The 16,375-nt window shown below is 37.4% G+C and overlaps 1 protein-coding gene across 13 annotated transcripts in view; it reads right to left on the reverse strand.

The window, feature by feature from the left end:
* Nucleotides 1-3,615: 3,615 nt before the first annotated feature.
* The window catches only part of EPSTI1 (epithelial stromal interaction 1), an 81,933-nt gene continuing 69,173 nt past the window's right edge, over nucleotides 3,616-16,375 (reverse strand). For 9 of the 13 annotated variants that reach the window (XM_072782954.1, XM_072782945.1, XM_072782946.1 and 6 more), the window contains one exon: nucleotides 3,616-3,747. In XM_072782954.1, the coding sequence (XP_072639055.1) occupies nucleotides 3,664-3,747 (84 nt within the window). In that variant the 3' untranslated portion in view covers nucleotides 3,616-3,663. The remainder of the gene's footprint in view (nucleotides 3,748-16,375) is intronic. The other 4 variants (XR_012010091.1, XR_012010093.1, XR_012010092.1 and 1 more) reach the window with 2 other exon arrangements.

Below are 16,375 nucleotides of genomic sequence, written 5' to 3' on the forward strand. Positions count from 1 at the left end.
CAGATGATTTCACTCATATGTAGAATTTAAGAAACAAAACAAATGAGCGGGGGCGGGGGGGAGAGAGGTAAACTGAGAAACACAGTCTTACCTATAAAGAACAAACTGATGGTTACCAGTGGGGAGGTAAGTGGAGGGATGGATGAAATAGGTGACGGGGATTAAAGACTACACTTATCATGAGGAAAAAGAGAGAAAGCTGACCCTGATTCTCCTTAACCACACAACCAATGGTATTCTGGATTGCCCATAAACCTGGGATTGTTTTCATCTAGTCTTTTTGTCAGTTAGCAGAGATGGGCTTTCCTTCAACAGTGCTCATCCACCCCACATCCAAACCACTAGAAGTCTAGAGTTGACTCTATCCACTAAGCACATCCTAAATTCTTTCCCCAGTTCTTTTCATGGCCACCATTCTAGTCCAAATCACTATCTTCTCTCATCTTATTTTTACTTCCACATTAATATATAATTATAAAAGGGATCATGCCTTGCTTCTACTTAAAACCCTATGATTTCCCATTAGTCTTTTAAATGTTTCATTTAAATTCAATTTAATTAACATATAATGTATTATGAATTTCAAAGGTAGAGTTCAGCCATTCGTTAGTTGCATATAACACCAAGTGCTCATGACATCACATGTTCTCCTTAATGTCCATCACCCAGTTACCCCATCTCCCCCACTCCCCTCTAGCAACCCTCAGTTTTTTCCTAGAGTTAAGAGTCTCTTATGATTTCCCATTAGTCTTAGAATAAAATCACTGGCTTACAAAATCTTGTTATTTTCTGGCTCCCACTAACCTCATTTCATCTTACTCTCTTCCTTACCATCTATAATCCAATCACTTGAGACTCAAAAAATCCAACTCATTTCCACTTTAGGACCTTTGCATTTTTTTCCTATACCTTAATAATAAGGGATATCTAAGTTTATGTTTTGAACCTCAGTCTCTATGTGACTGTCTCTTGTCCTTTGATGTTACCTCTTCATGGAGAAACTATCACCTCCAATCTCTCCCCTCACAATACATATCATTGTCTGAAATACTCTTGTTGTTGACTTGTTGACTTTTGTTTCTTTTTTCCAAATTGAAATTTCCATGGAGTCAGGGATATTCTCTGCCATTTTATGCCTATTCCCAGTGCCTAGAACAAAACCTTTATGGAGTGTGTCCTGATAGGTAAAAAGTGAATAAATGATTCATCCAGGTGCATGGTCCCCACATCTGCCTGCTTCTGTGACTGCAGCTACATCATGAAACCACCAATGGTGGTGAGTATAGGCTGGAAAACAGCCCAATGTCCACTGCTGTCAGTTTGTTCCCACGCTGTGAAGACAGATGGCTTGTCATGTACGCAGGTGGTATTATTCACTTTTGAGCATCAGTTACTAAGAGGACAGCAGAGTGGGTTCAACCAGAGATCGTAGGTAGTAAAGAGTTTGAATTTTCAATAGGAATTGAGAAAAACAAAGAAAAGAAAAAGCGCCAGTTCATGCTTTTGTTTACTAGTGTTAGAAAGTACATATATTTTATTACTGTCAAACCACTGTTCTGGATTTTCTTATAAGGGTTAATATGGATAAAAACTATTATTTAAGAATAGGTCAAGTTTCTGTAAATCAACTCCGTCAACTCCAGGTTTCAGCTCATAGCCCAGAGCTTTTCAAACCCTTGACCTACATGCTTTGTCTTTTCTCTCTGAGGTTTCAACTTTCTTCTCTTACTCAGAAAGTTACCATGGGTCAGGTTCAGGTGCAGACAGGCTCAATCAGTACAGGATGCATTGAAAAGCTTGTGAGGAATTCCACAAGCTTTTATTATAAAAGTCAGAGTTGATTTTTCTGCTATGTCAACTTTTAAATAGTAGAAAGCATGCTGTCTTTTTAATTCTAATAAAATTATGTCCCTGGTGATAATCTAATTTATGGCCCCTACAGACACACACACACACACACACACACAACTAGTGTTGCTGCCCTCAGCAGGAATAGTCACAGCTATTTTATTCATTAAAAGACTACTGAATATTTTCATATAACATGCAAAAACTCACTGTAAACGCTGAAGAACAATACACTCTCCTCAAAAACTGAGAACATAAAATGTGTTTAAAAACTTGATCAGTTGTCTCAAAACTGGTTACTCAGGTTATTACCCAGAGAGATTTCCTCTTAGAATAAATTTGCATCTAAATTTAACTAGAGTCAATCAAAAGAAAAAATAAGGTGTAGAAAATAAATAGCCCCACCAATATTTAGGTATCCAAAATTATGGAAATAAACTTAAATAATGAGGCTCAAGTTTCCTACAACAAGAAATTAATCCTTTCCACCTCTAATCAAATAATTTGCATTTTCATTGGATGCCCATTGAAGATGAATTTCTTAGCAATAGGGCCTATTAATGTAACATACCGCACTATCTTTAAGATGCTTAAAGTTTTATAATCTAATCAATCCTCAGAAATCCAGAGAAGTAACTGGCTACTACTAACAACCAATGTTAAAGAAATGCATGATCAGGTTTTTTAGTAGGAAGAATTTTTAAAAGAAAATGAGAAAAATCAGTAAAAGAATAAACTATTTTATAACCTACTTTATTTTTTAAAAATAGGGAGCAGTAACTGTTATCCTTCCCCCCCCCCAAAAAAAAAATAGCCTAACTAGTGTATCAGAGTTTTGGTGTTTTCTTTTAATTGGAGAAAACCACATAAATTCACACTTGATATTTTAAAACTATTTTGGCTGGACTATGGAAGCAGAATAATCCGATCGAAAAAATATGAGTACCTATCTATAGTTCACAGCTCCAGCAGAATTTGGAGCTTCTTAGCACTCTGTAAAGTCTCAATTGCAAAATGAAATCACCACAACTAAAAAATACACATTAGCAACAGTAGGAAGGTTAAATGTATAAGCGAAGCCACTCAATTTCAAAAGAATTTGCTCTTTTAGATCATGAAAGCCTTTACATTAAATTCTTCTCCTGAGATCCTCACGATCACTGCAATAAACTCAGATAACCCTAGTGCCCCCAGGAAAATTCTGGAATAATAATACATATGGCAGGTTATTTGCACTGGCCCAACATCAATATATTTTATCAGGTACTCTTAATGTCTGCTATTTGGAATAAGAGAGTACCTATAATGTTAAAACTTGCTTAATGGTTCTATTTTAAGATATTTTTGATATTTAAGATATTAAGATATCTATTTAAGATATTTATATTTTTTTATATTAATCAATATAAAATAGTTCTTGTCTGACCTTCCGTATTCAAGTATGAGTATCTCACCATCTATATGATTTCAATTATTCTAAAGTTGTCTACAAATAGTAAAAGATCATCTCAAAGTATTAAGATACTTTGTCCCATGGGAGGCAAATTAAGTATAACCTAAATAAACAAATAGTTTGACAGCAAGATTACATTTTCTAGTGTGAATTTATGCCACCTATCCAGAAAAACTGGATATTGTATGTGTATGTATGTAGCAGTTGGCATCCTCCCATCTGTACCATACCCCAATCACATAAAGATTAAAAAGGTAATATATATTCCAAAACCATACTTAATATATGACTATAGTGTTTTCTTAAAACATTGTGAAAACTTTATAGGTAATTGTTTTCATCAAGGATGCTTATTTTATTAGCTATTTATACCTCCTGTGTTCAGCTTGGTGGATTTTGGTTCTTGCTTCCTCCTGTTGCTGTTGGTTAAATTCCAGTAATTCACTCTAAGAACAATAAGAGTTTTAAAATATGGCTTTCAATTAACATGGTTGTATAGAAGATACTCAAATCAATTACATATTTAACCTCAGCTGGTATAATATTTCATTTTTGAAACTTTTACTTAAGTACCATTTCCATGTGAAATTATTGCCTTACATAATTAGGTAGCAAAAATAATCATGCCTTGGCCAAACAATAGCTCTGAGAGTATGAAATTGTAAGATTAAAAAGCCCATGTGCATACTCAAGATATTAGGCTTCATAGGTACAACATACACAGAGACAAATACAATGTGAGTTAAACTCACCTGTGTCTTACAAAGGAAAATCAAGTCAGTTCTTCAAGAAATGTCACATCATACTATTTCCTGGTATTTTCTTTAGCATTTCTTTCCCAACAAATTGATAGCAGCTTACAAATAAATGTTGGACTCGATTCTGCAGTGCAATTCTATTAGTAAAACATCCTCAATCCTGGGGAATAATCGACTTACCTATTATTGACTAGTTACTTCTAATACCAGCAGAACTTTGGACTCCCTAGAGGGGATACTTTGCTTCAGGTAGGAGATCATGTTACTACAGCCAAATCTCTGCTTCTGACATTTTGATTATTTTCCTAGAAGAGGCAACTTCCAAACTTAGTTACTCTGTTTATGGTATTAAGCCAAAGAACTAGGTGCCAGGATTGCTCTAGTATTCAACTGCCTTCCTTGAGGCAGGCTGATTTTTAACCTCTTTTCAAAGACAAAAAAAAAAAAAAAAAAAAAAAAGGCAGAAAGAGGAGAATTATCATGACTGTGTCATAAGTTAGTGCCTGAGTCAGAGGATTTTCTGGTAGGGAAAATATTGAGACATCTTGATAAACACATGTCAACACTATAACTTTTTAAGCACAAAATGTCCTTGATGAAAACTATAAAATAAATTCAAAATTCAGATTGACTTTTCTTAAGTTTTTTTTTAAAGATTTTTTAAATTTATTTATGAGAGACACAGAGAGAGAGAGGCAGAGACACAGGCAGAAGGAGAAGCAGGCCCTGCAGGGAGCCTGATACAGGACTGGATCCCAGGACCCCGGGATCATGAACTGAGCCAAAGGCAGACGCTCAACCACTGACCCACCCACATGCCCTAGATGGACTTTTTTTTTTAACTACAAGGGCCTTCCAACATTGCATAACCCCCATAACAAAGAGACTGGTTTCATAAACTGTGACATTCAAAATATATTACTCATCAGTCCCTAAAGCACATTATTTAATTCCAATTGCTATCTGGTACCACCACTAAGGGAAGAAGTCAGAGTGTTTTCTAAATAATTGAATAATATTCACTCAACCATTCTACAGGTATTTATGCACTAGATGCCAAGCCTTATGCTAGAGGTTGACTTTCCTACAATGGCATAAAGTCATTTATTTCATTTTAGTCACTATAATATTACGAACATAGTTTTAAACGTCTAGCAAGTAATAGAGCTACTTATTAGTACTACCAAGGCCTATACTAAAAGGAAAGAAGCTCCTGTCCTCCCCATCGACCCTAGAATCACTTTCAATTCCTCTGTGTGGTTTCATTTGTCAATTACCTCCTTAAGAGTATGCATATCCTGCTATTTCTTAACTTTGAAAAAACATATTATCTTTTGCCTTCCTACCATGGAAGATTTAGGTCTCTATTACTATCCCCATCCCAATCCGAACCTCCCCTCTCACCATCCTTAGCCCTCATCCTTACAATGCTTTCCAAAGTTTAGTGTGGCAGGGGAGGGACTCTGGGTGTCCTACTCTCTTTAGACTTCCAAGCCATCCTCATCTTTCCAACGTCAGCCCTGGAGGTACCAGGTGCCTCCAGTTCCTGAACTGCATCAGCACTACTTCAACTTGCACCTTACTAGTTCTTGCAAATGAGTTCTAGCTTTTTCCACTCTACATTTCAGCTTCCAAAATTCTGCTGATTCCTTTTCTTTACTGCAGTCTCCAATCTATTCTTTTGCTCTTACTGGCTTATGGCTTTATTTTTATTTTTATTTTTATTTTTATTTTTTGGATATTTCCCTTTTTTTTATATTTTTATGATAGTCACACAGAGAAAGAGAGAGAGGCAGAGACACAGGCAGAGGGAGAAGCAGGCTCCATGCAGGGAGCCCGACGTGGGACTCAATCCCGGGTCTCCAGGATCGCGCCCTGGGCCAAAGGCAGGCGCCAAACCACTGCGCCACCCAGGGATCCCTGGCTTATGGCTTTAAATAAAAAATTTCTGTGGGGGACACCTGGGTGGTGCCATCTGCTAACTGTCCAACTCTTGATTTCAGCTCAGGTCATGATCTCAAGGTCATGAGATGGAGCCCCATGTGGGGCTCCACGCTCAGTATAGAGTCTACTTGAGATTCTTTCTCCCTCTCCTGCTCGTGCTCCCTCTCTCCCTAAAATAAATAAATCTTTAAAAAAAAAATTTCCGGGATCCCTGGGTGGCTCAGCGGTTTAGTGCCTGCCTTCAGCCCAGGGCCTGATCCTGGAGACCCGGGATCGTGTCCCACGTCGGGCTCCCAGAATGCAGCCTGCTTCTCCCTCTGCCTGTGTCTCTGCCTCTCTCTCCTTCTGTGTCTCTCATGAATAAGTAAATAAAATCTTTAAAAAATAAAAAATTAAATAAATAAATAAATAAATAAATAAATAAATAAATAAATAAATTTTTCCTTCAATAGAGGGGAAGGGAGAAGAAATGGGTAGGAAATATCAGAAAGGGAGACAGAACATGGAAGATTCCTAACTCTGGGAAATGAACTAGGGGTGGTGGAAGGGGAAGAGGGCGGAGGGTGGGGGTGACTGGGTGGCGGGCACTGAGGGGTGCACTTGACGGGATGAGCACTGGGTGTTATTCTGTATGTTGGCAAATTGAACACCAATAAAAATAAATTTATTATTAAAAAAAATTTTCCTTCATCATCTTTTTGATGGACTTTAAGAAGAGAGGGACTGGAGATAAGTAAATGAAATATTTTGAAGGTACAATGTTTAACTAGAACTTAACATTTTCCAACAAAAATTTTGCCAGAATTCTGTTATTTGACTGTACAATAATTCCTAAAGATGGGCAGGTAAATAAAGTATTATTTGATGAGTGAATGAATAAGTAGAGATTATGCTTATTTTATAGATGAGGGAACAAGATCAGAAACTCAGTTTAGATAACTTATCAAGAGCTAAATGGCTCATTATTAGCAAAATAAAGACTAAAGCTTAGACTTTGTATCTAATCTCCTTTAAGATGTATCCAAAATAGGCAGTTAAGATTAAGGATAACTTGTCAGTAGTTCATCATACTCAAGTATAAATGCCAGAAATATAGCACCCATTTACACTCAAAAGTTCTAGCAGAACATATCTAGCCAAAATTAAACTCTTTTCTCAAAGGATGCTAATTCTTCTCACATGCATTAACCTACTTCTCCAAGGAGTAACTTATGATATTCAGTCTATCCTAAGCTTAATAACATGAACTCTGAACAAATTAAGTTCTCAGGAGACAAAGATAAAAACTATAAAAGGCATATATTCTGGGTATATATGACTATTATTACATATTTCTTTAAAATATTTTTTTCAGTCTTGGCAAAAAGGATCCCGTAATTCATCTGGAAAAAATTAATATGCAATCATAGCCATGAAAAAAAAGAGAAGAAATGAGGGAGAATCAGCTTCTCCAAATATTAAAACCTATCATGAAATTTTAGCAATTGAAACAATTTAATTGCATTCAGAAATCCCTGGAAATGTAGTTTACCTCCAAGTTGTATGCCAAATGCATGCAGAAGAGACAATTCAATGAATGAAGAACTAGCTAACTATTGTGAGAAAATTAAAACTGGATATTTTAAACATAAAATTAAATTTTATAGAGGTCTAAGATTTAAGCTTAAAAGATGGAACCATAGGAGTTTTCAAAGGAGGCATGGGTACATTTATTTATAAATACAGAGCAAGGAAGGTTCGGAAATAATAAAGGAAAAGGACTGATAAATTTGGCTGCATAAAAATTCAAAGCTTCCATTGGGAAAAATATCATAAACAAAATTAGAAAACAAACTTAAATTTTTTTATAACACATATAGACTAATCCAATCATTCATTCATTCATTCATTCATTCATTCAGTATCTGAGTGCTTATTATGAGCCAGGCTTGGATCTATGTGACAGGGATACGATAATGAATAAGATAGAGGAGGTCTTTGCTCCTTAAGAATTTCCACTTTCAAAAAAAGGAAACACATAAACAAGTGACACAATCAAATAAAAATCAGAAGAATGAGATAAAAATTTTTCTATCATACTGGAAAAAAGTAGAAAAGATCAACAGAAAATCAAGTGCAGTCAAGCACTTTGGTGGCATATCTAAATTAGAGAAAACAGATTCCATTTTTGGAGGATAATTCAGCAGAACCATCAACATGTAAAATGTACACATCCTTTGCAGAACTGTTTACTTTTCTTAAAGATTTTATTTATTTATTCATGAGAGACACAGAGAAAGAGGCAGAGACACAGGCAGAGAGAGAAGCAGGCTCCTTGTAGGGAGCCTGCTGCAGGACTCAATATTGCCCAGGACTTCGGGATCGACATGAGCCGAAGGCAGACGCTCAACCACTGAGCCACCCCAGCGTCCTTGCCAAACTGTTTAAAGATATACATATAAGGGATGGTCACAGTTGTATTACTGAAAAGTAAAAGTTCCAGAGAAAGTCTTAGTGCCCATTAATAAGGACCTGGATGAAGAAGTTAAAGCATTTATACAATGGAATACTATGCAGGAGAAACAAAGAATAAGATAGATGAGAGAGAAGGGGAGGCACCTATAGAGGGATCTGTAAGACACATTAAGTAATAAAAGATAGGTTCAGAGAACAAACTGATGGCTTCCAGAGGGGAGAGAGGTGAGGGCTTGGGCAAAATGAGTGAAAGCTTCCAGTAATGGAACGAACAGGTCACAGGACTAGAAGACACAGCATAGGGAGTATAATCAATGATGTTGTGATAGTGAGTGATGTATTGGGACAGATGGTAGCCACGCTTGTGGTGAACCTAGCATAGGTATAAACTTGGTAATTCCCTAAGTTGTACACCTTAATGTAACATCGTGTGCCAAATACTCAAAAAAAAAAAATTCCCATGGGACAAATAAATTATATAGAGGGAAAAAATAAAGGTAGGTCCAAAGCAGTTTTCTTGGGACTATCCCATGTGAAAAGATGGATGCACATCCATTTCAACTTTTATGTACGGATGTGTATCATACTTAAAATAATTTTCTAAAAAAAACATACAACAAAATGTTGACTATAATTATCACTGGGGAGAGAAGAAGCATGGAGGGAGAATAGGCAGGGGAAGAGGCACATCATACATGGTTTTTGCTTTCTAACTTTTGACCCAGGTGCTTGCTTCCCATCCTCATGCCATCAGCTGAGGTTTACCTGCGTGGGAGACCACTTCTGGTGTTTTATATTCCCCTCTATTTGCACATCCTAATGAATACATGGTTTTGAATACGTAAAGATGTTAAAAAGCAGAATGCTACATTATGAGGCCAAGAACCGCAGGGAGGAAGAGAAGAGGATGGGAAGAGAGGACCACGCATCATCCTATGACAGAGCAAGGACAGGGAGAGGAGGAAACACAGAGCAGGAGGGAAGAACCCGGGGCAGCGCTGATGAGGCATCGCCATGCAAGGACATCACTCCAGATGGCAGAGGGGAGGCCCTGGCATCGCTGCGCTCAGGATGATTATTCTATATCTAGCAAAGCGTATTTACGAGGGAGAGGCTGGTTTTCCTTTGGTACCATGAAGGATAATTTCAACTAATTAATTTGTTCTGCTGAATTGACAGCCTTTGCAGATGCGCCCGCATGCCTTATGAGCACATCCTTGCTTCATTTACTGGTTTCTCATACAGAAGTGCAATATCCAGTTGGACAGATATGAGAAAGTTGTTCTTGTCCCAAGGACTGAGATTTGGACGTTAAGGAGATCAAAACACTTTAAGTGGGAGGAATAAGACCCACAGCACCTGAGAAACTATCAAGCCCGTCCCACTCAGCATGCATTTGGTAAGCACTGACTGTTTCCCGGACAGCTGGATGCATGCTGCAGGGACCGATGCAAATAGATACAGCTCCACCCTGAAGGAAACCGCAGTGTAACAAGGGGAACTGCAAGACAAAGCACAAAGAAATAGACTGCTGAACAATTCAAGCAACAGGACATGGGCATACAAAGGAAGGGGTGCAGGGAAACAAGGAGCAAGTTTTGCTGGGTGTTGTTCAACAATATACGTAGGCCAGGAAGTCTCCCAGAGGAAAGAGAGCCCGTCTTTTCACTGCTTTCCATGTCTCCCTACATTCAGACAAAGCTCCACACAAAGAGGGCACTGAATAATAAGATAAATAAAATCTCACCTTGGAGATGCAAAGAGCAGAACCTGCTGTAGACATTGGCCAACATGGGGTACGTAAGTGTGGACAACTCAGCAAGCTGTGCCTCTGCCTTTGCTCACCCCTCCGGGAGGGTCGCTCTTGCCAGGGGACAGGCTGGGGAGCTGCAAGTAGTGCCAGAGATCCATGCTGGGGCCCAAGCTAACAGTGAGAAGTAGAGGACTCACCATTCCTGCTAGAGGCTGTAGAAGTTGCTTCTGTGCAGTCCAATGGGCCAAAGGGTCAACCACACAGCAGCCAGGTGTGTGCAAGAGCGACACTGGGGAAACCCGCTGTGGCCAGAATGAAAGGGATGCCCCAGAGCAAGGCTGTGTGCAGTAACTGAAGAGTAAAATAGGGTCATTTTGAAGTCATGTCTGAATCCTAGGGAGGCATGTTTCGGACATGGTTCAGCTTGACCACTTTATGTCAACATTAAAGTGCTGTCGCCTGGCCAGGACAAACTTCCCCCAGGAGAGGATGTTGTCTCCACTCAAGGGGAAAAAGACAGTGGAAGCTGGAGAGCTGATGCCACAGATGTTAAAGAATCCCTTCTATTGAATGTTTTTAAATACATGAGAGGAGCTTTATGGGAAGGGGATGGCTGAGAGAAGTCTTGGTTTGGGGGCTCCTCACAGCAATGCCTTTGTCCAGAAGGACAAAGATGGAGAAACGTGGAAACCATGTTAACAAATTAAGAGGAGACAACCAAATCAAATGAACTAAATATTAATGGGTAAAGCAGGGGAGTCAAAAATAGCATTAATCCTGTGTATTCTCCTTGTACTAATTAGTGTTTTAGTTGTACCATTTTAATATAAAGAGAAATGGACGTCCAGCTATAAAAACCATGGAATCACATAGCTCTCTGTCCCCCAGCCCAGAAATATTTCCTAATCAACTTTCTTTTTTTGAAAAAATATTTCTCATAAAACGTACTTATTCATCATGGAAAGAGCAGAAAGTACAGAAACAATAAAGGAAGACACAGGAGTGCCTGGGGTGGCTCAGTCAGTTAAGCATCTGCCTTCCGCTCAGGTCGTGATCTCAGGATCAAGCCCCACGTCTTCTCCTTGCTCAGCCCAGAGTCTGCTTCTCCCTCTCCCTCTGCTCCTCCCCCAACTCATGCTCACTCTCTCTCTCCCTCTCTCTCAAATAAATAAATAAAATATTTTCTTAAAAAAATAAAATAAAAATAAAGGAGGACATAATGATCACCCATAAAATCTCTCTACCCAGGGATAACATGTCCGTATATTTTCCTTCATTTCTTGATTTATGCAAGATTATAACCTCTTATCAGCACCTCAGGGCACATTTGTAGGCTTACCACGTGCCAGGCATTAAGATGAACTGTCTACAAGCTTTCTCCCATTTGATCCTAGAAACAGTATCACAAGGTAAACAACTACCATACATAGTAAAGCTTAGAGGGATGAAGTAATCTGCACAAAGTACAATGAGAAGAGGCAGGTTTCAAAACTTGCCTGGAGTCTATTTTACAAAGTGTATTTATTTTTCATTTTTATATAGATGATAGTATCCCCATCTCTTTAAAACACAGTAGCAACTGCTACATGGTATTCCAAACTCCAAACTTCTCAAATCCTCTTTCACTAAACAAGTGTTTTCAAACCTTCCAGTAATATTAAAAAAAAAAAAAAACACAATGCTTAGGTATACACCCTGTGAACATCTCTCTGATCTCTGATGATTTCCACAGAATAAACTTATACTTTTACATCTAATGCTTATACATTTAGGAAATTCTAATTTGAAGTCGTCAAAGAGCCCTTCTGTTCACCTCTTACGAGCAGCAGAACAAGGGAGTTTGAGGTATTTTTTAATAGCTAATTCTGTAGGCTCTCCTTGCCCCAGCAAACACACAAATTATTGTCTATATTTCTGTAAAGCTTCTTATTTAATCTTGTGATTATTCTCACGGTTGAAATGTAGAAATAGTTTTTCAAACCACCTCATTCCACTGAAAATTTTATTGGAATTGCACACACCTCACAAATTAATTTGGATAGAACTACAGTCATCACAATATTGAATTTTACCATCTCCACATTAATTCAAACTGACACGGATCATAGGAAAGTTTGGACGTTTTTTGGCTTATTTACTTTTTTTAATTGAGCAATGTCTTTACATAGCTGTTTTTTGATAAGGTCTTTTTATTCCATTATATTTTCTAATTGATGTTTGCTAATATTCGAGAAAGGTGTTGAGATTCCTGCATCTATTTTATAACCAATTCTTTTATTTAATTCCATTTGTTCTAATCTTTTTTCAGTTGATTCTCTTAGGTTGTACAGGCAAATAGCTCCCATCCAAAAATAATAACTTTACTTATTTTCAATAATTATAAAAGCCTCCTTTTTTATTTTTGCTTCATCAAGTTGGCTAAAATAATTCCCAAACCTTGTTCCATGCTATATTAATAGTTTTCAATTAAAAAAGAAAGTTTTCCATCAAATAACTTTATGAAGCACTAGGTTAGAATTTCCAGGTCCAAATACTGGTTGGTAGTAGGGGTTGCAGATACCCCGATATTGTTCACTGCTCTAGTATTTCAACTCTGAGTTAGTATTGGTTATTGGTTTGGTAGACTATATGTATGTTAAGACAATATTTTAAATTTCTAGTTCACCTTAGTTGTTGTTATTGTTGCTTTTAAATTAGTAGTAGAGATTACAATTTATCAATCCTTTTTATTGTAGCTAAAGAGGGGGGTCCAGGGGATTTTCTTTCATTACCTATCCTTCTGTAGTGAAAAGATACAAAAAGTTATAATATATATTCAGTTACCTTGCTTTTCCTAGAATAAACCTTACTTTGCCTTGGTAAATTAGTTAAGAGAAAATATACCATTAACTAGAATTTTCTTTCAAAGTTAGCCTCTACAAGTTTCTATGTGTGTGTATTTTCTTTATCAGGCTGTGCCATCATGAGGACTACAGTTCAGTATTAATTCTAAATTACTTTTTCTTTTTCCTTGCTCTGAAACAACTTGTAAAGTTCTTCATAAAGCATAAGAGAAAAAATTTGTTCCTTGAAAATTCCAACGAACTTGCCTGTGAAATTTCCCAAGGTTAGCTTGCTAGGGGAGAATAATTCTTAGAAAACTTTAGAAATCACTTGCATTTTCATTTGTCTTTGTGTGTTTTAACTCTGAATCATTTTAGAGTTTTATATTTCCCTGTAAAATCATTCACTTAATCCACATATCAATTATTAGCATAGCATTATCTATAGTAATATAAGCTTAATCTTTTCCAAATCTATGGTTCTGGCTCCTCATTTCTAATGTTGTGTATTTGCATTTTTACTAATCTCTTCTTGATTAGACTTGCCATAGATTTGTTCATTTTGTTGACCTTATCAAAAAACAAGCTGTTAGATTTTTATAACAGCTGCTTCTTGAAGTTGTTATTAATTTCCATTCTTATCTTAATTACTGCCTTCAGTATCCTTTATTGTTCTTGTTCTAAATTCTTAGACTGGATGCTTAATTCGTTTCTTTTTAGTACTGATTGGATTTAAAAGTTATAATTTTTTTTTCTGAGCACAACATCTCAGAATACAACTTTGCATGCATTCCCCATAAAATGCTATCATAATTTTTTATATATTCTATAATCCTTTTCTCTGTCACCCAATTATTTCAGTATTCTCTCTCTCTCTCTCTCTCTTTTTGGCTTGTTTTTACTTTCCACATGACTATAAATCAATAAACATGCAAAATTGGGATCCCTGGGTGGCACAGCAGTTTAGCGCCTGCCTTTGGCCCAGGGCGTGATCCTGGAGACCCGGGATCGAATCCCACATCGGGCTCCCAGTGCATGGAACCTGCTTCTCCCTCTGCTTATGTCTCTGCCTCTCTCTCTCTCTCTCTCTCTCTGTGTGTGTGACTATCATAAATAAATAAAAATTAAAAATAAATAAATAAACATGCAAAATCAGTAAGTGCAACTGGCCTGTTGGAAATCTGTTCCCGAGTGGTAGAAAAGAGACCGGATAAGTTACACAAGGAAGCAAATGTACAGGGTAAACTGAGCTGAGTTAGCTGTGCTTCCGAAAGAGCTCTAAAAGGGGATACTGAGGTAGTGATTAAGAGGATGAGTTGAAGGAGTGCACTGAAAGCCCTTTCCCTTCCCAGACTTGACTACATGGCAGACAGCACTGACATGGGCCATTGTGTAGCCAGCGGATAGAAGAGGGGTATCCGGCTCAGAGAAGCAAGACAATGTCCCAGGTACTACTGACTATAGGAGAAAAAGAGGCTACTACTCCCCGAAGACAAGCTCCTAAATACTTCACTTGGCAGCATGCCCAAAGAAACAAAATGTCCAAGATGCCAAAAAATCATACCTTGAGAAAGAAAAGTAGAGATTACAATTTATCAACCCCCCCCCCTTTTTTTTGTAGCTAAAGACATGGTCCAGTGGATTTTCTTTCATGACCTATCCCACTGTAGTGAAAAGACATAAAAAGTTATATAAAAACTTAAATGGAAAGGAAAAAATACACCTAAAATAGTAGACAGAAAGCTTGAATGTCTGCGTTATTCCCATCAACGAAGAGTTCAGAAAGAATATGGCGCTTACACAGCACAATGTTGGCAATCTTGGTAAATAAGTTCAATACGTGTGCCAGATAAGCAGAGTGGAAACTTATGAAATAAATCAGTGAGCAGGAAGATCTAATTAAAGATTTCTCCCAGAATGCAACGAAAAAGGCCAAACAAAAAGTATAAGGAAAACAATTAAGAAGTATAAGGAACAGATCTCAGATTCCCAAAATCCATTTGCAACATACCCCAGAAATAAAGAACAAAGACAACATAGGAGGAGAAACATAAAAGAATTAGAAATTCCCCTAAAGTCAAACATATGTTTTGAGATTCAACAGACCAAAGGTCATATAAGATTAAAAACAAAAAAACTGAGGGTATCCCTGGGTGGCTCAGTGGTTTAATGCCTGAGTTTGGCCCAGGGCGTGATCCTGGAGTCCTGGGATCGACTCCCACATCAGGCTTCCTGCGTGGAGCCTGCTTCTCCCTCTGCCTATGTATCTGTGCCTCTCTCTCTCTCTCTCTCTCTCTCTCATGAATAAATAAATAAAATCTTAAAAAAAAAAAAAAACCTGAAATTTCTGACCACCAGGGAGGGGAGGGGAGAGGGTAAGAGAGGAGAGGAGAGAAAAGAGGAAAGACAAATACATGGAACAGAAAAAATTCAGAAAGTCAAAAAATAGAGAAAATAAGAAAATATAGCTAAAAAAGCAAATCATATAACAAGAAGATGTGCAAATGCACTAGTAATCACAATAAATGAGAATATATTAAATCAAAACTGATCGTGATACTGGGTTAAAGAAAAAACAGCCCCTTTTGTCACTAGAAATATAATTTAAAACCAAATGATACAGTGGGGTTAAAATTAAGTGATGGGGAGAAATTGCCATATAAATTCTAACAAAAAAGCCAAGAGAGAAAATATTAGAATCATACAAAATAAAAAGGCAAAAAAAATCAAGCTGAAAATCATTAAATGAGAAGACTAGTATATTTCATACTGATAAAACTCTGTACTAAAGACAGGGTTCCCTTAAGACTCACTGGTTGGAATGATTTCCATGTCCATAGCTGAACCAACCACAGCTGAGGAGAATGGAACTCCCAAGAGCAGTTAGATCCTTTGGGATCAGATCCCTGGGACTTAGATGTGCCTGCCTTCTCTGAAACATGGGCTATGACAGGGAGAATGTATATCTGAAGAAAAAAATCACGGTTTTATTTGACAGGTAGGCAATGGACAGTATTCAATACACCACCCTGAAATTATCACCACACACAATTTCCTTTCTTTGCAGCATTAATTACTACAAAGTCATTGATCACCATAAATTAAAAATGCAGTGTTTTATTTCTTTGTCTCCTTTTAATTGTCTATCGCCTCCTTAAGAAGCAAACTTTGGGAGGTCAGGGACCTTGTCTATCCCGTTCTTAATTGAAGCTCTAACATCTTGCAAAAGGCTCCAAATATAATAGGAGCTCAATATATGTTTGTCGATAGGATGGATGGATGGATGATGGATGGATGGATGGATACCAAGATAGATTACTTGGAGAGAGATACACCAGGGGAA

The sequence above is a fragment of the Canis lupus genome, chromosome 17 (assembly GCF_048164855.1).
Source record: "Canis lupus baileyi chromosome 17, mCanLup2.hap1, whole genome shotgun sequence".
In the NCBI taxonomy this organism is placed as follows: Eukaryota; Metazoa; Chordata; class Mammalia; order Carnivora; family Canidae; genus Canis; species Canis lupus.